The sequence below is a fragment of the Saccopteryx bilineata genome, chromosome 6 (genome assembly GCF_036850765.1).
Source record: "Saccopteryx bilineata isolate mSacBil1 chromosome 6, mSacBil1_pri_phased_curated, whole genome shotgun sequence".
In the NCBI taxonomy this organism is placed as follows: Eukaryota; Metazoa; Chordata; class Mammalia; order Chiroptera; family Emballonuridae; genus Saccopteryx; species Saccopteryx bilineata.
In genome coordinates, this window is record NC_089495.1 from 84,483,587 (window position 1) to 84,511,097 (window position 27,511).

General features: G+C 34.3%; 1 protein-coding gene across 6 annotated transcripts in view; it reads left to right on the forward strand.

Annotated features, from left to right (window-relative positions):
* Nucleotides 1-27,511, forward strand: part of PCDH9 (protocadherin 9) — a 1,013,871-nt gene that overhangs the window by 231,434 nt on the left and 754,926 nt on the right. For 2 of the 6 annotated variants that reach the window (XM_066235523.1, XM_066235527.1), the window contains exon 3: nucleotides 2,939-2,986. The exons of the other annotated variants lie outside the window; for them this stretch is intronic. In XM_066235523.1, coding sequence (XP_066091620.1) covers nucleotides 2,939-2,986 — 48 coding nt within the window. The remainder of the gene's footprint in view (nucleotides 1-2,938; nucleotides 2,987-27,511) is intronic. 6 annotated transcript variants of the gene reach the window in all.

Sequence of the window (27,511 nt, forward strand, 5' to 3'; positions counted from 1 at the left end):
ATTCTGTACTCATATTTTTTCATCACTGTCTTAAATATAACAAAAAATAAAACAAACTCTGATACATAATGTTTACTCATTTCTATGGTGTAAATCAGTGGTCCCCAACCTTTTTTGGGTCACGGACTGGTTTAATGTCAGAAAATATTTTCACAGACTGGCCTTTAGGGTGGGAAGGATAAATGCACAAAATAAAATTATGCAACTAGTGTAAAAACAGTGGTATTTTTAAATATAATTGTCGAACTTACGAGACAAGCTTCAAGAGTGAGTCTTAGACGAATGTAACAGAGAGAATCTGGTTATTTTTTAAAAATAAATCATCGTTCAGACTTAAATATAAATAAAACAGAAATAATGAAAGTTATTTATTCTTTCTCTGCGGACCGGTACCAAATGGCCCATGGACCAGTACCAGTCCTTGGCCCCGGGGGTTGGGGACCACTGTTGTAAATCCTTCCACAATGGCCAATTCCAAGCTACCAAGATGATATTACTGAATATGGAATTGAGAAGAGATGAACATACCCCACCATTATACACTATTTCCACCATGCAGTTAAAACAGATGGAAAAACTTCGAGCAAAGATAATAGGAAGTGTTAGTAAAACAATAACTTTAATGTAATTTATTAAATTATAAGTTCATATACATTAATTTTAAAAATAACTTTGTTTAATAACTGGCTCTAAATTCCCCAAAGAACAGTTTTTAACAACTTCGGTACAGCACTGCCTTACAGAGTGCTGTGCCCCTAAGTATAGAAACTATGAGCAATCCCAATGAGTATATAGTAGTCAGCCTATCACCTGTTTTTGGAAAATCTTTGTTAAAGTCAACTTAAGTTTTTACCGTGTTGTAAAGTCCTCTCTCTATGGATCTAAATGACAATATATTTTGTCTCTTTACATGAAAATACACAAATTTAAAGGTAAATACAAAAGTGGTTTCCTTATAAATAATTTAGAGTAATACATGAGTTAACAGTTGCGTGCAAGTTTCACTTTTCTGACGTTTCTAAGGCATGAAAAACAATTATAGCAATCAAAGCTATCGCTATTACTAACACTTCTCCTTATATTCTTCTTGTTATTTCTTTTTTTTCCCCTCCTTTCTGAATGCCTTATATCATGGGACAGTGTGGTTTGTAATTGATATAATTTCTTTCTTTCTTTCTTTCTTTCTTTCTTTCTTTCTTTCTTTCTTTCTTTCTTTCTTTCTTTCTTTTTTCTCTTTCTTTCTTTCTTTCTCTTTCTTTCTTTCTTTCTTTCTTTCTTTCTTTCTTTCTTTCTTTCTTTCTTTCTTTCTTTCTTTCTTTCTTTCTTTCTTTCTTTCTTTCTTTCTTTCTTTCTGGGAGAGAGACACATAAGAAAGGAGAGAAATGAGAAGCATCAATTCATGGTTGTGGCATTTCAGTTTTTCATTGATTGCTTTCTCTATATGCTTTAATACAGGGTGGGGGGAGTGACTCTAGCTAAGCCAGTGACCCCTGGCTCAAGAGAGCTACCTTGGGCTTCAAGCCAGCAATTTTGGGCTCAAGCCAGCAAATATGAGGTCATGTCTATGATTCCACACTCAAGCCAGTGACCCCATGCTCAAGCTGGTGATCCTGTGCTCAAGCCAGGGCGATCTTCCACTGCACCACTGCCTGGTCAAGCTGATATAATTTATTTTCTTTGTTTACCTTCTTTATGATAGACTCTGTCTTTGTCTAAAAATTCCATTTGAATATGCATTCTTTCCAGTTCAACTTGTTTTTCTTTTAAGTGTTTCCCAAGTGCTTTTCTTAAGTTAGTTATTTTTTCCCTGTTGGTGGCTTGTTCCCATGGCAACAACTTATGGTTAGCCATTGTGAGCATCTCCATCCAGGAACTTTGGAAAGTCTGGCCAAATGCCTGGGATATGAGCTGATTCAGAAATTTGAGAGGGTCCATTAAATTGTCCAGTAGTTGATCCAAATTCATACTTCTTTGCTTCGTTTCTTTCCTCTCAGGGAAATTATCTTTCATTTACTTGTTTTAAATTCATGACTTGGCTATTAAGTGTCACTTGAAGGAATTATTTAAATGAAAAGATTTACTTCAAATAAGTCTTTGTTTTGTGTGCTTTCTTACTTTCTGGAAGTTGATTATGTTGGCATATAGAAGATGCAGTTTTACTATAGAATTTCTGGCATGTCTTTGAAGTTTGGAAATTGTGTTGTGAAAGATGCTAATGTGATTGCTTTTTTATGGTGAAAGAAAGGCAAATGACAGTTGGTGGAAAAGAGAAAAAAAGGAGTGTAGGACTAAAGTACTAATTTGGAACAGGTGTTGATCATTTTTGCATAGATTAAGTAGTGTGACTATCAACAAATTGTCTTCTAAAATAAAGGCTCAAAGTGAAAAAGGCTAGAAGAAAGCTTTGCACGGGAGCTTCCCCAAAGCCCCTTCCTGAAACAGAAGTGTTTGTAAAACAGAAGCTTCAAAGGGGTTAAAGCAGTTGGTTGGAAATAAAAGCCAAAAGGGAAAACTGTATTGCAGTGGTTGGTTTGATTTGGTGAATAAATTGCTATTTTAGATTCAATTTGTATCAATAGGCAATGCTCTGTAAACCTGCAGAACCTGTCCTGGTTGGTATCAGGGTGCTGAAGCAGCCAGTCTTAGGCTGTAGGTTTCCCTGCAGACAATAATTGCACCCCGATTTCTGACGCCTCAACCCAGTAGAGGAGTTTTTGATGTCTGATCAGCAAGACTTACTGTTTTTCTCTCTCTAGTGGAAAGAACACTGGTGTTTATAAACTTTAGAAAATACCTAGAAAATTCTGCCTCCTTGTTTTTAAAAGAGCTGAAGATGTTGAACTGCTAGGAAAATTGATCTTTATTAAATGTGCCTACACAATGGAAGTATAAGACACTGTTTTTGAAATAAAGTTACAAAATCACGTTTTGGTTACAGGCATACCTCAGAGATATTGTGAGTTCAGTTCCAGGCCACCCTAATAAAGTGAGTATCACAATAAATAACTAGTAATTATTTTTTATCTGTTTGTAAAATGTCTTGCCTTCAGTTTTTTTTTAAAGCAACGCCCATGAAGTACTCTATTGTGAAGTACAATAAAATGAGATATGCCTGTATTTTACAATGTGCAATATAGCAGATTAAGTTAAAATGGTATTCATGGAAGTTTTGCATAGTTCCTGGCTAAGAAGAAAGTAGCAGAACAATTTTAAGCACTTTTCACCATTGAGGGGTAGGGCTTTGGTAGGATACTCCAGTCTTCCTGGCTCCGATTCAAATCCCTAATTAAAGATCATCTCTTTGTTCATATTAGCACTTAGAGACTGGAGCATTTTTATAAAATGAAGAAGTCTTCCATTTTGAAGTTTTAATGCACACTAATTGATTTATAAACATTTTTTCTAACTTAAAAATGCAAGTGACATATATCTATATACATAGAGATAAAAAAACTAAAAAAAAATGCATTTGAAAATGACAGCTGATGTGGAGGTTTGGTGAGGAAGATAGAGAGATAGAGCAAAAAAAAGACAAAAACCAAACAAACAAACACATGGACACAGACCACAGTGTGGTGAATGCCAAGAAGGGAGTGGGAGGTGGGAGAGGATTTGGGGAGATAAATGCTGATAGACAAAACTTGATTTGAGCCCTGGCCGGTTGGCTCAGCGGTAGAGCGTCGGCCTGGCATGCGGGGGACCCGGGTTCGATTCCCGGCCAGGGCACATAGGAGAAGCGCCCATTTGCTTCTCCACCCCCCCCCCTTCCTCTCTGTCTCTCTCTTCCCCTCCCGCAGCCAAGGCTCCATTGGAGCAAAGATGGCCCGGGCACTGGGGATGACTCCTTGGCCTCTGCCCCAGGCGCTAGAAGTGGCTCTGGTCACGGCAGAGCGACGCCCTGGAGGGGCAGAGCATCGCCCCCTGGTGGGCAGAGCGAGCCCCTGGTGGGCGTGCCGGGTGGATCCTGGTTGGGCGCATGCGGGAGTCTGTCTGACTGTCTCTCCGTTTCCAGCTTCAGAAAAATACAAAAAACAAAACAAACAAACAAAAAAAAACAACCTTGATTTGAGGGGGAACACACGACACAGTGTAAGAGATGTGTTGAATAATTGGGCACCTGAAGCCTGTATAATTATGTTACCCAAAGTCACCCCAATAAAATTCAATAAAAAATAAAATAAAAATGACATCATAATTGAAATTTAAAAATGACACTTCTATGCCCATCAGTATATTCATAATAGCATATAAACTTTGAAACACAGATGTATAAGAGGAAAAAATATGTTCTGTATTTCAATGGTACTTTTCTGGTATCAAAAATTATTTTAGGTACTTGAAAAAAATACAGTTATACTACTTGTCAGTAAGTGTGCATTCAAGTATTCAATGACCTTTCCCTCTTATATTCACTTATTAAATACTTATTTAATGTTTGATATTTAGGCAGTGTGATAGATGAGAGAAATCAACTCTGTGTGGTTCCTGAAAAATTTTACTTAATCTTCCAAAGAGAGCTTTTAGGCATAAAGAAATATTCATCCTTTTCTGTACTATACAACAGTAGTTGTATACAATAGTTGTATAGTACAGCAGGATCTCGAATAATGTTTCATTCAATACTTCTACATTATATCATTGATTAAATGCCATAGGAATTTAACAAGCTTATATCAATTAGCGTATACTAAAACAGGTTTTGTTATAAGTCATTTCACTTTAAGTCACTGAATTTATTGATGACATTGAGAACTTACTGTATAATAATAATATAACATAAGAAGTTGTCACTTCGCTCAGGAGTTTGAACTTTTGCTAGCTAGCTCCACACTGACAAACATAGAAAAGAGTTGTACACTAAATGGTAACAAATGTGAAGGGAGTCTGAAACAGAAAAGGACCGTGTTTCTTTTGTTTCACATAGACAAAGAAAAGTAGAAAACAGAAATGCCAAGTTATACTATGTAGATATTTATATAATGAAGACATTTATATTTGTGTACTTTGAACTGTCTTTAGTTTTACCTCAGTTTTCTGGTACGTATTTTCACTGGCATCTGAACTGATAGAAATTTTATATATTCAGATTTTGTAGTCTCAAAGTAGTTCGTACAAAGCATTTCCTGTGCTTTGGTAGATACAAAGAGTACAAATATTACATAGTTCCTTATGATTCAGGTTAACAGATGACAGATACACAATCCATTTAAAACAAAACAAATTATTACTGGTGTTATTATGATAATTCTGTCCCCATAACTCTGCATGTATATATATAATAACAATCTGGATTGACATATTTGACCTCTTGTCAGATACTTGTTTATTGCCTGAAATCTATGTGGCATTTTTCCCTGTGGGGATTTGGCTAGTATATAAGAGCAACACACCAACGATATATTTTACTGTTTTGATTTTTCCAGCTGCTTTCTTGATGGACAGTCTGTATCTGTTGTTTTCTTTTTGCTTTGCCGTTGGTTTGGGAAGAAAGGAATATCTGCATTTCATCTCCTAATGTGGGCATACTTTTTTCAGGGGTTCAACACTTCTGACAGATATTTTGCCTGCTTAGTAATCCAGACAGATATGGATATGGTTTGAGTTGCTATAGATTCAACAAAGCTTTACTTCATAGTGAATCCCAAAATAATTTTGTCTGTCAATCTACTTCAGCTTCTATTTAACTGCAGCATGTCAGTGGCTGGTGGAGAGGAGGCAGATGGTTAGATGCATTGGTATTAGTCACATGTGATATAGCATAGTCAAACTGGGATAAGTGAGTATCATCCATCCAAATAAAAGCTTTTTTGTTGGTGTTCTTTTTTCACAGATGCAGGCCACATATAAGCACTATTTGACTTTTAGAAAAACGAAACCAAACATATACTACACACAGACTAAAAAAGAAAAATATAATGATAGCTGTACATTCTAAAAATTAAAAATAATAGAAAGTCATAGGTTTGTTTGCACAAAATTTATAAAAAACACTAAGTCACTCAAACACAAAAAATTATTTATAGGTAGAGAATTCTTTAAAGTTTGTAAATGATAGATACAGTACGTCCAATAAAATGAATTATTAGATAAAAGCCCCTTTATCCAGGTGTGTTACCTCATCCAGACACTTCTCTTCCAATCAGCTGTCACATGAGCACTTTGTCCCTGACGTGTGCCTGGAGCTCTCCTCTCTGGCCCTTGAGGTTTTGCTTTTTACCCTCCGTAATCTCTTGGAGCTTCTTCTCTGCCTTCTAGAAAGTCCCATTCCTGACTTTTCTAACATCCTTCTATCTAAGCTTGAGGGTATCCTTCCTTTTTTAAAGAATGTACTGAATACTTATCATGGCTAGGCTGTTGTTCAGGCCCTGAGAATACATCAGGGAAAGAATATAGTGCCTTCCCTCAAAAGCTTATTGTCTTGTGGGAGATCCACAAAAATGAAATATCACAATGGAAATACATAGAGAGTTAAAAAAAAAAAAAAGGAGCTACTGCCTGAAGGTGTGGAGGAGGCCTCCCAGGCAACCATTTGAACTGATGTTTTCAAAAGAAAAATATTCTCATGTAAACTTCGTGAGGGAGGGAATTTCAAGAAGAGGAAAATACATATGAGAAAAAATGACAGGAATAATGAGATTGTTCAAGGAACTGAGACAGCGGGGCAGGTGATGATGTTGTTAGGAGACTAGATATTTATGAAATCATGAGATCTGGAATATTCCTATTTGACAAATAAATTTAGTTCAAGCTTAATTTATGATTTTGGTTTTGGATAGGGTAACACAGTCATATTTAAATTTCAAAAAAAAATTTAATTATCAATATTCATTATTGAATTTAGAAGCAGAGAAACTGGAATGGATGGGCATTGTAATTCTTGAGGCCTATGAGAGAGCTGAGGGGTTGAGGACAGAAGACAGTGCATGGAGCTTGACTACATATAGAGAATGAGGAGGAAGGGAGGGTTGCAAACTGTGAGTGACATCTCTTCCACCCTGTGTCCATGGGCATAGTACTAACCAATAAGGTACTAATGGTAGCTAAACCTGGATAAGACCGAAGAATGCGATATTTCTAAAACCCACCTGATCAAGCAGAGGTGCCAAAGGGACACGCATTTGCCATTATTGAGCTAAGGCAACACCTAGTCTTTTTTTTTTTTTTTTAATTTTTTTTAAATTTTATTTTTATTTATTCAGTTTAGGAGAGAGAGACAGAGAAAGAGAGGAGAGAGAGAGAGACAGAGAAAGAGAGGAGAGAGAGACAGGGGGGAGGAGCTGGAAGCATCAACTCCCATATGTGCCTTGACCAGGCAAGCCCAGGGTTTTGAACCGGCGACCTCAGCATTTCCAGGTCGACGCTTTATCCACTGTGCCACCACAGGTCAGGCCACACCTAGTCTTTTGGGGACTCTTGTAGAAGAATATGTTCAGCTTAGGGACCCAATATCTGGTCATCCTATTTATTGTCATCTTCCATCATATATTTTATTTATGTTTTCTGAAATGCAATACGCATGTCTCCTTTTTAATTAATTTTACACATTTATGACTCTTTTTCTAACTAAATTGAAAGTTCATTGAGAATCTGATATTTACCTAACATAACTTTTTTCATTCCAAACATAATTTGCACATAATTGGTAAACAGTCAATATTTGCTGAAAGGATTTGCAAGCCATTTTGGTGATCATATGGCAATCTCCAAAGAATGGTAACACACAAAGACACATTGCATATGAGTGATAGATATATTACTTCAAACCACACAAAATTCTGTAAAATAAAAAATAAGCAGAGTAACAACCAAGAAATGGATTACTGCTGAACAAAGGTAGGTTTGTAAATATATATGCATATAAATATTTGCTCTTAAGTTCAACTGAGTTGTGTCTCTGTGAGTGTTAAAAGCTATTTCTTTCTTTTCCCTACAATGTTAGTTCTGAGTTGACATGTTCATTCTGTAATATCAGTCTGCGATCATTGGATTTGTAATTTTCCTCCATGCACCGTCACCATTTTACCTTGTTATCTTTCCTTACCACTATAAACTGATGTGCACTATATTTTTAATTACTTATGGACTGTTCACAATAATATTCTTAAATTCCTGAATGTTTTATAATATCTATTTTGTATTCAATAGAAAGTTGTTAAACATGGTAATTTTACATTTTAGTTATATTTAAGTTTTAAAAATACTAAAATAGTAATAACGCTTTAGCTATAATCTATCCGAGTGCCCAATCACAATTGAAACAAATGTAAAAATAGAACTATCTCAGCAAAGCTGGGACCATGGGCACAGACGCAGTAACAGGTGGGCACCACTCCTTTTCGCCTCATGGTGCCCATCTGCTGGTACCCATCTGCCTTATCTTTGTAAACAGGTATTTTTTAAAAAAACTGTAAGAGAATATCAATGTCTGTAATTTGCTTAGAGAGCAAGATTTATTTACATTCCCCAAAGTGACAGTATAATTCACTTACAGTGAAACTTCATTTATAGTAAAACTGAATGAACGTTCAGATATCTAAAATGTACTGTGTTGTTTAAATTGCATTTTTGGTTTTTACAGAGCCACTTTTCTTGAAGCAGGATTTACTTATGAAATCAAATTGAATTCTATTCTATTTCTGTTCAGCAGATCACAGTTCTACCCTAAATGAAATCATTCTATTTTTCTAAACAGTGAAAGACAGGATATGGCCAACTTTGTCTAGCTGCTTATGATCCATATTTGCCCATGTATCAGTGGCTTCTTCATATGCCATGGCTATTTCAATAGCATCCACATTGTTAAATTCAGAACTATGGGAGGTTACATTGATTGTATTGCCCTTCTGAGAGTGCTAGAAATGCTCTCAGAGGACAAAAAGAATGTCTTGTGGAAAAATATCATTGAACACTTAATGGGTGCCCTTGGGCCCTATGTAGTAGGTGCTATTATTGAAAAAGATTGCAGTGCAGGAAGTACACTCCTGAAGGTTTAAGGGTGAATTCTCATGTAGAACCTATAGATAAATGTAATGATATGAAAGAGAAAATGCTTTTATATCAAATCAATATTGCTATATGAGACTATTGTTAAAATATTAGCCATGAAACAAGTCAAATGTGCTTGTATTCTGCTTTTGATGAGAAGTAGCTTTGGTGATATAATGGGTCAGTGAACTATTGGAGAGAATATGGGGAAAGTACAAATAAAATTTACTGAGTTGAAACCAAAACTCATTTTTAAGAAGTTCATTTGCTGAGCTATATAGAAACTTTTATGACTGTAAAGCTTGAGGTAAATTGGCAAGATGATTGGGAAAATGACACAATAACTTCCTCCCTCTAGAGGCTTTGAGCCAATTCACTTATTTGTGAATTCAATTTATCAAATTCATCTTTTAAATTATATATCCTGCTTTTCCTGAGTAGCTCAAATTGTCTTACAGACATTATCTCATTTGTCCTCATAAATAGATAGGGAGCTACTATTGAATGCAGGCTTCATGGAGTGAATATGTTAATGAATGGAAATTCAAAGTAAGTGTTTTTAATCTCTACTGTATCATCTACTGGCTTTGTGACAATAATGAGTAACTTAACCTCTATTAGTTTTATTTTCTTTATCTATACCATGGAGAAATATTCATACTTTTCACTTAATATCATGTGGGGTATTGTTAGAAGGCATAAAGATGCTCAAGAAAATTTTTGAACTTCTGTCGAAGAAAAGACAGAACTAAATTTTAATAAACTTAAGCTACATGAAAGTGTGGTTTCCTCTTGAATTAACTTCATCTAAAGACAGCCTATTCTAAAAGATATCAGAATGATTTAAATTATTAAAATTAGTTTTTTAAAACATTTATTGAGCTCAGATTGTGCTGGTGTGGGAGTTACAGGGATGAATAAAATGGTCGCTTGCTACCTTTCAGGAACTTGTAATCTAACAAGGAAGACAGACCTGCTAAGATCTTAGTAAGAGCTATAACTATTGGCATGGACACTGAGCCATGGGAGCATAGATGAAATAGGTTTCATTCTGCCTGAGTGGTATAAAAAGAACAATTAATTATGCAAGAACATATTAGAAAAGGAGTTTGGGGCCAAAATGTCAAGATCTTGAATGGTAGATGTAAATTAAATCCTGTTAACAGACCCATCAAAGTTTTTAAGCCTCTTGAATCTGATCAATCTAATTAATCTCCCTTATATATTTAAAAAGGTAATTGTGAAAGAGATTAGAAATGAGTTATGAAGAGAGGTACAGCAACAGAGAAGGATAAATTATATAAAATTTGATTATTTCTAAGTTGAGTAACTGGGTGGGTAATAATACCATTAACCAAATACTAGAAGTAAAGAAGGGAAGACTAAATGGAAGAATAACAAAGTAAACTTTTTGTAAATTAAGGTTGTAAATTCTGTATCCTACATTCTATTATTCACTTAAAATTCAGGCTATATTTTTAATATCAACCCAAATATCTGCAGTTTTGATAGTTACCTGTGTTTAGAGGACTATGGAAGCCAGGGTACCTATCCAAGGAGAATAGGATACCAAATCCAAACATTTAAGGACTTATTTACAAGAGAGGAGCTAATATATGTAGCAGGAAAAAAAAAACTTATAAATGAACAGCCACAGGTGAATAATGCCATGGATGCTCTAGAAGAAAATCTCAGCTAAATAAAAGAGTATCCTAATGTTAAACGCTTTAGTGATATTAAAGAAACTTGATTAAGATCAATACTCATAAGACTAAGAATTTATCTTTGGAATTGACTATGAGTGTGGGGGTAGGCAATGGTTATATTATAGTAAGAAAAAGATAAAGTTAGACAATTCAAGATATTTGACAGCTAAGGAAAGGAGAGTTGAGACAGCTTCCTGAAGAAAAAGTGGACTCAACTGAGATTTTTGACTATCGAGGATATTTTAACACATTTTCAAGCAAAAAAAAAATGGTGGATGGAGATGATGGAAATTCAGGAGGGTGAATATAGCTTTCTTAGAGCAAAGCTGTGAGAAGTAGAAGCGGTATAAGATCAGAAGCACAGTTCACAACTACACGAGACACTTCTTCCCAAGACACTGTAAAGAAGTCAGCAAGTAGTTGCACAGAAATAGGTCAGCTCTTGAAGGGTGGGTTTTGTATTGGGGGTTTGAATGGTGAGAAAGGATGGGTATTTTAAGTAGGGTGGTTATAACTCAGAACTCTGCGAAAGGAAATGGGAAAAGGAAGCCGAATAGATATGACGAAGCGTGCCTGGTAGCACTGGGATACAAAGAGTGTTATTATCAAAGGAAATCCAGAGTTCAGCTAAGTGGAGCAATAGAATGCTCTGGGGGAAATGATTGAGGGTGTCTGTTTTTTCTTAGCAAGTGAATAAAAGTTCTAGAGGGCACAATCAACCTAGAAAGGACATTTTTCCAAGAAAAGAGACATGAAAGATTCCAGCAAGGGACTGTGCATGAGCTTCCAGTGGCAGTTCCTTTTTCTATAAACTGATACTTCTTTTTTAAATGAAAAAGACATGAATATAAGACAATTTTATTTATTAGGCAGGCCCAGAACAGCTGTTTGGGGATAGTTTTCTGGCAAAATATGTGTGTTGAAAGCTATAATAGTGATCTTTCTTTTAGTAGGGTCAAATAAATTGCCTAAATTCAAGGAATACAAAAAATTTGGGAAATTCTGAGTATTCTTAAATGTGATTCAGACCAAGTAAACCGAGTTGAAGATGGGTTTATGGCAAGGGCACTTGGTTCCACACTGAGAATGAGAATAAGAACATGGAGTCCAGACAATGCTTGCCTCACAATGGTAACACTGTCCTTCGTAGCATCTGTCTCCTACCTTCACGGCTTTCCTCTCTTGGCTGCCTTAATTTTTTTCATAGTTAAAGTAAGTAAACATATGTTTAAGTTGTTTCTTCAAAATTGATTTTATGTTGAGCACTGTAGGCCTCTTATTTACCCTCTGATTTGTTCCCCTTATTTACAATGGGTGGAAGTCATACAAGGACAAGTCAGGGATGAGTGAGTCTAACATCTGAAGAAAGATAAATAAGCAGCATAGTCCATACACAAACCATAGATTATGCTATCAACACAGGGATTTCTTATCTTTTAGATAATCGCTATTCTAACAGGTGTGAGGTAATATCTCATTATGGTTTTGTTTAAATTTTCCTAAAAATTAGTGATGTTGAATATCTTTTTTGAGCCTATTGGCAACGTGTATGTCTTTCTGGTAAAAATGTCTATTCAGACACTCTGCCTATTTTTTAATTGGGTGGTTTAGTTTTTGTTGTTGTTGTTAGGGTTGGGTTGTATTAGTTTTATATATATATATACACACACACACACATACATATATATATATATATTTATATAAACTAGTGATGGGATTCAGATAATTTAACAAATGGTTTTCTGCCCTAATAACCATTTTAAGTAAAAAAACAAAAACAAAAAAAACAACAATGATATACTAAAAGGTAGTTTATTACTTCATATATTTAATACTTATATAAAAACAACAAAAGGGGTATACAAAACTAGATTATGTTTTAAGAAAGAAGTTAAAAATATTAAATAATACCTGACAAAAAAACAATACAAGTTGTCACCCCCTGGTTATATGACAATTTTTCTCTTTACGTTATATGTTTTATATGTTTGTTTACTGAAGTAACAAACACAAGAAAATTGAAATGTAATATTTCATCAAACATATAATGAGTTTCATGAAATGAATAAATAAATATTGCAAGAATAATTTCATCAAATTTTTTTCACCTATGGACAGAGTGAACATTACTACAGGTGCTTAGAGGACAGAATGAACATTACTACAGGTGCTTAGACTACACTGTTGCACAGTGTAGTCTTTTTTTTATCAGTGTTCATTGAGCAAGAGAAATCTTGAGGTCCTATGGTTTGTTTTGCCTCTTCTTTTCTTCTTGCATCAATGATAACTTAGAAAATGTAATTAAATGATGAATGTTAAAAAAAAAAGAGTAAGGGATGTAAATTTGTGATTTCTACATTGGGCAGCTTCCCAGGCACCCACCTTAGAAAGAACCCTGATTATAAGTGCCATTTTAACAGGTGGTTCACTGAACTCAACAAAAAATTAGGTATCAGTTCTGCTGATCTGGTGTGAACCCCCTGAATCCCATCACTGATATTAACCCCTCATCTCTCATTCAGTAGGTTGCTTTTCATTTTGATGATGATTTTCTTCACTATGCAGAAGCTTCATATTTTGGTGTGGTTCCATTTATTTACTTTTCTTTTTGTTCTTCTTGCCTTTGGAGTCAGATTCTCAAAAACATCACTAACCTACTAGAAGAATCTTACCACCTTTGTTTTCTTATAGGAAATTTATGGCTTCAGGTCTTCTATTTAAGTCTTTAAGCCATTTTGAGTTACTTTTGGTATATGGTATAAGAGAGTGGTATAGCTTCATTCTTTACATTTGGTTATCTAGTTTTCCCAACATGATTAATCGAAGGCACTGTCCTTTCTCTTTTGTATTTTCTCCTTTGTCATAAATTAATTGTCCATATATGAGTGGCTTTATTTGTGTTTTCAAAACACAAATTCTTTGCATTGATCTGTGCATTCATTTTTGTGATAATACCTTACTGTTTTGATTACTATAGCTTTGTAGTAGTATTTGAAGTCAGGGAGAATGATACCTCTAGCTTGGTTTTTCTTTCTTAAGATGTATTTGGCTATTCAGGATCTATTGAATTCCATACAAATTTTACAATTATTTATTCCAGTAAAATATGCCATTGGAATTTTGATGGGGATTGTGTTGAATCTGTGGATTGCTCTTAGTGAGAAATTTTAAGAGTATTAATCATTCTAATTTATGAGCTGTATCAATTTTATAATTATGGAAATGTTATTAATAAAAATGAGTACTTATGTTATCACAGCTATAATTTTGTAAAGGCACAAACACAATCACACATACACACACTTTGACATATTGTTTGGGTCTTAAATAAATAGAGTGCCTTTACCTAGTACTGTAATTGGGACTGATTCTCTCTTGCAGGAGTGTGTCTTTTTGCTAGAATGTCTAATGCCAACTGATTTATACTCAAGTTCTTTACAATTAATCTTTTAGGCCTTTCATGATAAAATAGCATTTCAAAATTTTCTCAACAGTATGACTCTATAATCGTTTTACATAGAAAATGAAATATTTGTCTATTATCGAGTATTTCAGTATTAACCATTTGATTTAGATTGAGGAAGATTATAGAAAACATCACAATTATGGGAATAAGAGCTAGATGAGTCAGACGTTACCTCTCATGTTCATGAGGTGGAAAACAATGTGATTCACTAACCGTTGAATTTATTTGTGTTCTTTCTGTTTATTACTCCATGAATAGTATAAACTGGGTAAAACAATAATTCAGAATTCTTTTTATCAGTGTTCACTGAGCAAGAGAAATCTTGAGGTCCTATGGTTTGTTTTGCCTTTTCTTTTCTTCTTGCATCAATTGATAACTTAGAAAAAGTAATTAAATGATGTTGCTAATAACTTGTTTGTTGTATCTTGAAAAAGAATGTGACACAATATAGAAGACCTGAATGCTAGGTTAAGTTTTATTTTTTCCTTCTTTTTCTCTCAAATGCACACCTGCACATGCATACAAACATAATATCAGTTATTTAGACATTGTTTTAGAAAATTTGACTATAGACAAAATATCAAAATATCTCATTGTCATCTATATGCAATTATTATTGAAAATACTATTAGAGAAATAAGTAATTGAACTCTAAATATAGATTTGGTGTTGTATAACATGCTATACCTGAATTACTCCTTGTTGATAGTTTTAATATTCATTTGCTAATATTTACACTGAGAAATAATTTATTTTATAACTTTATAAAAGGGTTAAATTTATTTAATTTTTTGTACCTTAATATTTTTTTCAACAATTAACAATGGACCCACTATTTAAAAATCTGTTAAATCAATTATTTCAATATTTAGTGCTTAAAAATATATAAGCAATGGAGTTATTTCAAAATTGTGAAAAATGAGAGGGAAAGGAAGGAAGGAAGGAGGTAAAGAAGGAAAAAAGGAGAGAAACAATTCTCTGCATGGAATAAAAGGTACTGCATTTATTTTAATTTTATAGTTTAACTGATTATTGAACTGAAATTGATTCTTTCTAAAAAGCTAAAGAAGAGTTGCCATGATGTTTTTGCTGAGTAATAGAAGGATGAATTTGAAAACAAGTACTTAGTTATTTCTGAGTATAGTGTTGCTGATTTAGTAGCCATCTAGCCAAATTTTTAAAGAAGAAGAAATCTAAGTGAGAATACCTCTGTCAAGAGAAGATTTTAAAGAGTATCCAACACTCAGGTCACCAACCATTATGCATGGCTCTAAGGAAGTTTTGTTAAATCTCTTGACACTAGTATTTTTCTATGAATGTTTAATTTTATTTTAGAGGCTTCTCTAATTGAAAATGCAATGCCTCAGATCTTTTTACAAAGTTCTGATGATGTTTCATATGGAAACAATCTATTACATTACTGTGATATATTGGTACTGTACAAAGGGCACTTAAATATTGGCACTCCAAAAAAAAGATTACTCCTCAGTAGTAGAGTCCTCTCTAAGCTATTGATTTAACAGATATCTAAAGAAAAGCATTTTAACTAAACTTTCATCTCTTTCATCTTTCATCATCTTTGTTTCAGAAAACTAGTAATTATTTTAGTATCCCTATTCTTTAAAGCATTGAATAAAGATAAGTTTCTGGATAAGTCTTTTAGTAATATTCTGGACTACTCAAGTTTTGACTATAACTATAAGATACGAATGTAGATTTTTCTGTTTCTTCTTGGTAATATTGATATAGCATGTGTCTAATAAGCATTGTGAGTGACAGCTCTATAAATACACATTTGGCATCATTTTATCATAAAATTGATGCTAATAAGATCATGATTTAAAAAAGCAACAGTCCCTGGCCGGTTGGCTCAGTGGTAGAGCGTCGGCCCGGCGTGCGGGGGTCCCGGGTTTGATTCTCGGCCAGGGCACACAGGAGAAGCGCCCATCTGCTTCTCCACCCCCACCCCCTCTCCTTCCTCTCTGTCTCTCTCTTCCCCTCCCGCAGCCAAGGCTCCATTGGAGCAAAGAGGCCTGGGTGCTGGGGATGGCTCCTTGGCCTCTGCCCCAGGCGCTAGAGTGGCTCTGGTCGCAATAGAGCTACCCCCTGGAGGGGCAGAGCATCCCCCCCTGGTGGGCAGAGCGCATGCTGGAGTCTGTCTGACTGTCTCTCCCCGTTTCCAGCTTCAGAAAAATACAAATAAATAAATAAATAAATAAGCAACAAAAAATATATGAAGAAATATGTGGCAATATATTAAGTTGAGTCCGAAGTTGTTTTTGCCCACATGTTGTGCATGTCTTAACTTCTTTTTTCTTTAGTTTTATATTGATATGTGATTGTATTAGTCACTTTTTGGACCACATAGAATATTATGATTAATACCACAATATATATGAATTTCTTTGGAATCTATAGGGTAATTGAGAGGCAGTAAGAAATGAGTACTCAATTTTTCTGGCTCAGAAAAATAAAAGTAAAAAAAAAACAAACCCAGAGTTGACTTTACCTGCTAGTTTCTACTTCATGCCAAAGGTAAATTGACTTGAGTTTGCATTGTTTTCCTCTAAATTGTTAAATCCAGTGAAAATGTTAATATGCCCTGAGGTGTATCTCTGAGAGAAAAAACTCATTGCAGGAGTCCAAAGTCACAATTTTCCTGGCTGGTAGTTCAGTGGTTATCTCAGTGTGCCAGGGTTGCAGGTCTGACCTCCAGTCAGGGCACATGCAAGACTCACCCAAACCAAGGAACGCATAAATGAGTGCAATAATGATTGATGACTCTCTCTCTCTCTGTAAAATCAATCAATGAATTTTAAAAAATTATTTGAAAAAAGAGTTGTTACAGCTTGGACAGTGCATTTGGGAGTAAGGAAAATAGTATTGCAAATAGACCAGAATATTATCCTAGTAATAGAATTTTAATAGGATGTTCATTAAAAAAAATAAAAATCATCACAATCTGTTAACTAGTATTTTTTTCAGTCTGGAAGCTATAAAAATGACATTTCTGATACTCTTTAATGTCTTTCTTCCGACTTCTGTGTATACATGTTCCTTTTGGAGTGGGTGCAGTGGTATTATTCACAGTGTTGTTGTGCTTACTCTAAGTGAGGATACCATTCTGTCTTTCAGGCTTTGTAGGCAATAAAGAGAAGAAAAATGATCAAGACACCCTCCCAAACTCACTGTAATTCAGAATACTGCATTGCATCTTCTAGTTTAGCTGATTAAGGTTAAGATTTCTAGGTCCCATAGCTTGTAGTTTGAATCCATATTCCATATTAGCTAAAGGACTTTGAGGAAGTTCCTTTCTGTGTCTCAGCTTTATCTTGAAACAGCAACCATTGCAACAACAATGGTAGCTTACTTTGGAAAAAACAAAGCAAAACACCTGAGCTTAGATTGAAATAATATGTGTAAAGCCCTTAGTCCAGTGTCTCTTCCATAAAAATCCACTGCTATTGTGATAGTTTTTTAATTAACCTGATTAACTTATTTTTTATATTTTCTTAACATCGATTAATTAATTGATTATATGTAGCTTGACAAAGTAAATTCCAAAAGGATTTCACATTCATTCTCTTCAGGCAGAAAACACACATAAAGAACTAGTAGCAACATAAAGCAGTTAACAGTTGATAAAAAAAAAAAAATTAAAGAAAGAGCTAGATTAGCCTAGTAAATAAGGCCATGGCCTTGAAAGTGAAGGATGGGTCGACTTCTGCAGGAGAGAAGCAAGGGCAGAGAGAGGGCTAAAGGACTTAGTAAGGGGGACAGGTCAGACAGGATACATGAAGGAAAACCCTGGATTCTTAGCAGCAGGGGAACATCCAGCCTTTGTGTGACTGAAATATTTTTAGGGCTTTCTTTAAGGAAAAGCATACAAGTTAATTATAAGGCCTTTGTAGAGGCTTATGCAAATAGGGGACTTTAAACTGATGTGTTAACTTCACTATAAATCCACATCGGTCTAACAGGAAAAGTATTTGCTTGCCCTGGCTGGTTGGCTCAGTGGTAGAGCATCCACCCAGCATGTGGAAGTCCTGAATTTGATTCCCAGTCAGGGTACACAGGAGAAGCGACCATCTGCTCCTCCACCCCTCCTCCTCCCCATTCTCTCTCTCTCTCTCTCTCTCTCTCTCTCTCTCTCTTTCTTCTCCTCCTACAGCCATGTCTCAGATAGTATGAGTAAATCGGCCATAAGCACTGAGGATGGCTCCATGGCCTTGCCTCAGGTGCTAAAATAACTTGGTTGCGAAACAACGGTGCAATGGCCACAGATGGGTAGAGCATCAACTAGTAGGGACTTTCTGGGTGGATCCTGGTCAGGATACACATGGGAGTCTGTCTCTCTGCATCCCCGCCTCTCATTTAATAAAACTAAAATAATAATTATTATTATAGTAAAAGAAAAGTATTTTCTAAGTTTAATGAAAAGAGTAAGGTGGCCTCAAATTATCCTGGAAGAGTTCAAGCCCCAGAAACCATTTTAAACCCCATAATCCAACATATTCGAACTGTGCTTCTCAAAGTATAGACCCAAGATCAGCAGTATCATCCTCAGGTAGGTACTTATTAGAAAGGCAAATTATAGGGCCTAACCCCAAACCTGAATCAGTAATTTTTTTTAATTATAATTTTATTTTTTTAATAGGGCAACATCAATAAATCAGATTACATATATTCAAAGATCAACAAGTCCAGGTTATCTTGTCTTTCAATTATGTTGCATACCCATCACCCAAAGTCAGATTGTCCTCTGTCACCTTCTATCTAGTTTTCTTTGTGCCCCTCCCCCTCCCCCTTTCCTTCTCCCTTTCCCCCCTCCCCCCGTAACCACCACACTCTTATCAATGTCTCTTAGTTTCACTTTTATGTCCCACCTACGTATGGAATAATGCAGTTCCTGTTTTTCTTTTATTTACTTATTTCACTTCGTATAATGTTATCAAGATCCCACCATTTTGCTGTAAATGATCCAATGTCATCATTTCTTATGGTTGAGTAGTATTCCATAGTGTATATGTGCCACATCTTCTTTATCCAGTCGTCTATTGACGGGCTTTTTGGTTGTTTCCATGTCCTGGCCACTGTGAACAATGCTGCAATGAACATGGGGCTGCATGTGTCTTTACGTATCAATGTTTCTGAGTTTTGGGGGTATATACCCAGTAGAGGGATTGCTGGGTCATAAGGTAGTTCTATTTTCAGTTTTTTGAGGAACCACCATACTTTCTTCCATAATGGTTGTACTACTTTACATTCCCACCAACAGTGTATGAGGGTTCCTTTTTCTCCACAGCCTCTCCAACATTTGCTATTACTTGTCTTGTTAATAATAGCTAATCTAACAGGTATCTCATTGCAGTTTTGATTTGCATTTCTCTAATAACTAATGAAGATGAGCATCTTTTCATATATCTGTTGGCCATTTGTACTTCCTCCTGGGAGAAGTGTCTGTTCATGTCCTCTTCCCATTTTTTTATTGGATTGTTTGTTTGTTTGTTGTTGAGTTTTATGAGTTCTTTGTATATTTTGGATATTAGGCCCTTATCTGAGCTGTTGTTTGAAAATATCATTTCCCATTTAGTTGGCTTTCTGTTTATTTTGTTATCAGTTTCTCTTGCTGAGCAAAAACTTCTTAGTCTGATGTAGTCTCATTCATTAATTTTTGCCTTCACTTCTCTTGCCATTGGAGTCAAACTGAATCAGTAATTTTAAGAACAGCACCCCGTGTCTTAACAAGCACTCTTGGTTATTATGATGGACACTAAAGTTTGAGACCCCACGTTGAGAGAGGGGCTCTGAGCTGCCTACAATGAAGATGGGCTAGGTGGTGGCACACTTTGGATGAAAGCAGTTGAGAAACCTTATAAGTATTAAGCATTGTCCGGATTAGAGGCAGATAGGCAAGGAATGAGGCTATCTCTTTGGTAAGTAAACAATTCATGTAAAAAGATAAGACTCAGGGAATTGACTAAATTTGATTGCTCCGTGTCAATGTGAAGGAGATCTATCTCAGGATGAGTCCAGGTGTCCAGGTTGCTTTGGGCAGAAGCAATGAAAATAAGAGAGGTGATATGCTGGAAGGAGAAGACAGGATAGATAGATGGGGAAAGGATAGAAGATTCTGTTTTGAATATCGTTAGAGACTCGGATTAAAACAAGTTCAGTGAACATTATAGCTTCTTTTCAGTTCTGTTCTGGAGGTGTCCCCTAAAATCCCAATTTGACTGTAGAACTTATTCAGGACAGACATCCTCCTAAATTGAGTGTCCCAGGGAGTTCAAAGAGTAGCCCTTCAAGTCGTGGGCTGCAGTATATAACATGAAGACCTCAGACTAGATGAATGACGGATTCAGGGGTTTGGCCTCTTCAGATTCTTGGAGTCCTCTCCACCCCTCACACTGGAGATAAATTGATCCCAGGACTGGTGCTATGAATAAAATGGGGAGGGAGAGGCAAGTCTGGAGAGGGGAAACCACAGAACCACTTAGTGGCATCAGAAAATTAAATTCGTGATTTTACAACAATATAGGTGTTTCTTTTCTTGTTCCTTTTTATAATTTATAACAAAAATGTAGATGAAGAGAAGTGGAAAAACAGCTACACTAGAATAATCAGAATTGTGTAGCATTTTATGTTTTCTATTTTTATAAATACATATTTTATTCTTTTGGCAATTCTGTGATAACAAATAGAACAAGTTTTATTATCCTTATTTTTGAGTTTGGAAGAGAAAAGCCCAGAAATGGGAAATGACCTCTATCAGGTTAAAAATAAAAGTCTGTTTGAACATGCTGACCCTGAGATATCAATGAGATAGATATCTGGGCAGTAAGTACCTAGTAGCCAAATGGATAAAAGGGACCAGAGTTAGTTGCAAGCACTGGGAGTACTTGCCTGGATAATAGTATAACACCAAAAAATATGTGATTACACACCCTCTTCATCTCACAAAATACAAACTAATAATTTTATAGATTATACACTAGCTGATATTTCATTGCTCCAGTTGTTTACATAGAAATGTGATACAGCTCTTTTCCCAGTGGGTAGGCAGTACTTTAAGGAAATTCTACTATTGGGTAGAGTGCTTTTTACTTTTCAGTAACTTTGAATAGGCTCTAACACTTTTAACTGCTATGAAGAGTATAAATAGAAAGAAAGGATTTATTGAAACATTTTATTATTTTTTTCTGTATTATTATGGTTTTGTTTCATTCTCTTATCCCAACATTTTACATACTATATCCAATGGTGATAGGGAATTATTCTAAGTTTAATAGAAATCTGTCTATTTTATCTGTATTTCTGCGGTATGTACTTAATAGTGTATTTGCACTTTATAATGAATGCTAATATGAATGGTGAAATAAGCTCCAATTAGAAGCCTTCGCTTTGTGTATAATCACACAAGACCTGAAGCGTTTTTCACATACCAGTTGATTTCAAAGCAGTGTTATAATTGCATTCTATGTTTTTAATGGGATAAAGTTGATATGACTACCCTACTCCCACCACTTTTTTTATTTTTCCTAAGTGAGAAGGTGGGGGAGGGGACAGACTTCCACCTTCTGCTTCACCCAACCAGGATCCACCCTGTACGCCCACTAGGCATGCCTACCAGGGGGCAAAGCTCAGCCCACCTGGAGCATTGCTCCACTGCAATCAGAGCCATTTTAGCGCCTGAGGCGGAGGCCATGGAGCCATCCTCAGTGCCTGGGCCAATTTTGTTCCAATAAATCCTTGGCTGCGGAGGAGAAAAGAGAGACAGAGAGAAAGGGGGGGAAGGGTGGAAGAGCAGATGGGTGCTTCTCCTGTGTGCCCTGGCCAGGAATCGAACCCAGAACTTTTACACACCAGGCCGAAGCTCTACCACTGAGCCAACTGGCCAGAGCTCTCCCACCACTCTTAAATTGGCTTTTATACATGGTAGGAAAGATACCTGAATAAAAGTGTTAGTTATAAGCACAAGTACTCAGAGGTGAATGGATCTTGGGGCTTGTCACACAAATTGCTGATCAGCACTAGCCAAAATAAGGAACAAAAGCAGACATCGCCTGCATGCACACATGCGGGTGCTTATTCAAATTCTATTGCGTAGCCTGAACATAATATATTATCTTTTTGCTGAATGAGTAAATGGAAGTTATTTATTCCTCCTTCTCTATATTCCATGCTCCAAACTGCTCAGGAAAGTCAGAGAGAATATTAAGTATTTTGAATTATGGAAAAATGATAATGGATTAAATATAATTCTAAGCCAAATGAATATAATGTTGCTTTCTATTCAGAAATTTAAAAAGTCATTTATTAACACATTTTAGATTGATAAATTAAATAAAAATGTATTAAAAGTTAAATATTTTTAAATCCCTCACAATTCCAGTATTTTTATCATGATTATTGTTTTAACCCTTTTCTTTAGGTCTTTTTAAATCATACCTAAAGGTAGTTACAGGTTTATCATCTTGATATGTTTGTTATTTTTAACTCAAAATTATACCTTAAAAATTCCAAACATTTTTACAGTTATAGTGTTGTTATTTTGATGTCTGCACAATATTCCATGTAATAACATTAATTTATATTCTAACTTTTATTATATGTATTATTTCTATAAAAAGTTTTGTAGAACAGCTCTTTTTACTGTTATAAACTTAGAAAAAATTGGTGGTAAAAAGATTTTAGAATAAATTTGATGCTTTTTGGAATATTTCAATTCGGTATACTTGTGCTTTGGCAATATTGTTGAAACTTGAGTATATATTAACACTTTGACTTTTAACATTGAGGATAAACTAAGCCTAGATGAATTTATTTCTTTAAAAAATATATTTTTCCCTTTGAAAGTGTATTATTTCCTTTTTTAGTAAAATATTCTGAATTCTGTTTTTGAGTGAATGTTTCTCCTTCACTTTTTCTTCTCTCCTCCATCTTTCTTGTAGATCTCAAGGTAGATTAGATTCGGGTTCAAGGGTTTTGTTTTGTTTTTTAAAGACTATTTCATAGGTGGCCCTGTATACTTCATACTGTATTGTATTCAAAAACATGTAATATCTGATTGTTTCACTTTTAGTGAATGCTAAGACTGATCACTGAGTTTTAGTAGGGAAAACCTGATCCCTTTATTATCAAGTTTTCAGTTATTCTTTTACCTACTGGTTTTATCACTAACTGACAACTATTGTTTAAGTTATTTTCTTAGGATTTGCAAAATGTTGATTTATTTTCTAATTCTAATATGCAAGTCTTCCCTACTGGAGTTTTTAATTTCTAAGAAATACTGGTCATACTAGAAAGGCAATATGAAGTCTCAATTCTTTCTCTTCAATTATAAATTTTTAGAGAAATAAGTTGGTGCCCAGCAAACTTTTGTTGTGTCCATGAAATCTTATTCTTTTTATTACTTTTCTTTAAAAATTTTGGCCTTTAGATATTTTTAATTTATTTAAACTAGATAGAATTATAATTCTTTTTGATGATCATATTATCTCATCTTTGGCCAGTTAGAACCTCTTCAAACTAGCTTCTTTCTTTCTTTATTTATTTACATTTGTCTCTCTGTCTGTTTTGATGTGTCCCCATTATTAGCTATTGATAACATCTTGACTTTCTAGTACAACATTCTGCTCCAAGCTCATCTTTTACATTTTCTGTTCTAGACATGGATCAGACTCGGTGCCTTTTAGTGAGAAAGGAATTAAATTTAGCAATTCAATAGGTGTAGAGTGCTATTTCATTGTGGTTTTAATTTGCATCTCACTCATGACCAGTGACTTTGAGCATCCTTTAATGCATTGATTGATTATTCATATATCTTCTTGGTGAAAGTGTCTCCTCAAATATTTCACCTATTTACAAAAATTGGCTTGTCTTTTTGATATTAAGTTGTAAGGGTTTCTTTCAAAAAATATATATTTCTTTATATCCTTCTCCTAGTTTGTGGCTTACCATTCAATGTCCTTAATTATGTCTTATAACAGAAGTTTTATATTTTGATAAGGTCCAGCTTATTATCATTTCTTTTATGGTTTCTGCTTTTTTTTATGTCCTAAGGTATCTTTCCTTACCCCCAACACTGTAAATATTTTTTCCTATGTTTTCTAGAAATTCCATGGTTTTGTTATACTTAGGTCCATGATCGATTTTGAATTAACTTTTGTGTATAACATAAGGTAGAATTAGGGTTTATTTTTTTTTCTGTATGAATATTCTGCTATTACTGCACCATTTTTTGGAAAGACTCTTCTTCTGTCATGAGATTACCATGGCATCATTTTTGAAAATCAGTTGATTACATATACATAGTTTTACTTCTTGACTCTCTGTTCTAGTCCACTGATCTATATTTCCCCCTTTATGCTAATATAAAATTGTCTTGATTACTCTAACTTTATGGTAAGTCTTGGAATCAAATAGTATGAGTCTTTGAACTCTTTTCAAAATTGTTAGACTTTTTGAGTTTCCATATTAATTATAGTTTGTCAATACCTGCAAAAGAGACTTGGAATTTAAATTGGATTTGCATTGAATATATAGGTTAACTTGGGGATTCTTGACATTTTAACAATATTGATTGTTTTCATATATAAACATGGTACACCTTTTTATTTATTTACATTTACTTTAGTTTTTCTCAGAAATGTTTTGTAATTGTCAATGTACAGATCTCATATATATGTTCAAATTTTTTCTGTTATTTCATAGTTTGTATGTGACTCTAAATGATATTAATTTTAGTTTTTATTTGTTTGTTGCTAATATATAGAAATAATTTATTTTTGTATAATAGCCTTATATCCTATAACTTTGCCAAACTCACCTATTAGCTTTAGTTTTTGTAGATGAGGAATGCTGTTTGAAGACTGAAATGTAGATATTAGAAATGTTTGTTGATGCTGGGTTGTCATTGTGTCTAGGGATTTTTATTGTTTAACACCAGGAAGAAATCATGAGTATATGTTGATATTTTTTAAAATGATATATCCTTTTCAATTGACTTATATATTTGCCATAAATATATAAAGTAATGTTTTCTCTTAAAACTATTAATATTGTTATTTACAACTTATTAAAATATATAATATATAGCTGTTATATATAATTTAAAAATATATAATATGTAGTTATTATATATAATCAAATATAATATTAAATATAGTAATATTTACCACATAATAAGAGCTAAATAAAAGTTATATCCAATTTAATCACCTCAGAAAGACTTTTATAGAATAAATGACTTTAATTCAATTTATAAAGCTAAAAAATTCTATTTTTAAATATCTCTTCACTTATCTTTCTTCTTCTAAGTTATTGTATTCCAAATGATGGTCTAAGGACCAGTGCGGAAGGAACTGTATAAACTCATCAGGGATCTGGGGATATGGCTAAAAATACTTATTGCTAAATCTCATCAACCCAACTGTTAGGAGTTGGGACTTGAAAGTCAGTATTTTTAATAAGTTCCCCAGGTGCTTCTGATCACTTCAGATAGGATTCCAGAAACAATGAGCTAGATGAGCAGAGATACCCATCCAGTTTCCATTCTTGTTTTATATTTCCTATATCCCTCCACAGTCCATTCTTCATGCTTCATATAGACCTTATATTTTTAGGGCCTGGACTTAAGGTATTATTATATTTCTCCTTATAAGATCCAATTTTGTTGAATTATTTAGTGATATCTACTAGATTTCACTAGATTCATTATCTTCTTCTTAGATTTATCATCTTTCTTGTATCTAAGGTTTGTTCTGGATATAAGACAGGACTAAACATCTGTGAAATAAGCAGAAATGTATTATTTAAAGGATATAGAAATAACTTTGACCATTCTTTACTTTCACTGACTAAATCACATTTATCACCTACCTAAATTCTTTCCATTGGTTTAAAAATTAGACATGTGCATACGATTTCTGGTAGACATTTAAAAATGCACATATTGATATCATCATGGTTTAATTTAATATGATTGTCACTGTAGAAACCACAAGGACCTGAAGAGGAGTTTGATGACAAAGAAACAGAATGATTCAATGGATATGAGATGCAGCCACAGGGTGCACACATGGAATGTTTGAAGGACATTAAAGGTGCCTTTGAAGTTTTAAAGTGGAAGTGTGAGCGAGGTTGGTGGAGGAGTTCTGAGGACAAGGCAATAAATCATACAGACAGAGGTGCACAGAAAAGCTGACCCAGCTTTGTTTTGCTCGGTTTGCTGCTACCCAAGCACACTTACCCAAACCCTCCAAATGCAAAACAAATGGTTTAAAGTGAACTCAAATCAGAAAAGAAAGTCTCTCCACTTGACCAAATCCATTTCCTTTTTCCATTCTTTCTACCACATTATTTTCCATAGAGATGTCAGTTTTGAGGCTGTGAATCTTCTACTTAATTAGTAGGGAAAGCAGATGGATGTTCTTACAAGCTTAAATGTCTGTGACTCTTGTTTGCCTTAATTTTCAAAATTTCCTTTAATTTCCAGTATGAAGTTTTTAAACAGGAAACACTTGCTTCACAATTTTTTCCTCCTGTGTCTACCTTTTTACAAAAGGATTTTCTTTAATGTCTACTAAATTACATAAAGGAGGAAAGAGATCCCAAAAATAATTTAGAAAACAATACTTACTGTTAGGTAAAGAAGTTCAAATACACTTTTTTAAAAAAAATTTAGATGTTGGCATTAAGGAGGAGAGAACAGACTCGAATGTTGTTTGGACATTGCTAACAGTAACAGCACAACAGTAATAAAACAACAGTAATAAAGTATTATTATTTTTCAGGAATAGCAAAAGCCTTACATAAAATATTTCATTTATTTCTCTAATTCCATAAATAAAATATTATTTCCCTCCCCCACTTTATACTAAGGCAATTGAAGCCCAAATAATTCAAGAAACATCTCTAAAATAACACATTTACCAAGTAAGAGACCTTGGATTTCAACCCGAACTTTATGGAAGCCTACAATCTACTGCTTACTGCCAAAATATTTTTTTAAATAAATTTTTATTAATGTTAATGGGATGACATTAATAAATCAGGGTACATATATTCAAAGAAAACATGTCCAGGTTATCCTGTCATTAAATTATGTATTTGTTTTAAATTATGTTCTGTGTAATGAAGTGCTTGTAACAAAGTGCAAGGTATAAATTTCTTTTTTAATTTAAGAAAATGATATTTTGTGCGAATATTTAAAAATAATCTAATTAATAAAATTGTGAAAAGTTTTCAATTTGCAATGGGGTATTTAAGTTATTTGTTTGCATTCAGCAAATAAATATATTAAAGAAAGAAGTTAATTTTCCCTCTGTGACCTACTCCCTTTTATAGGATA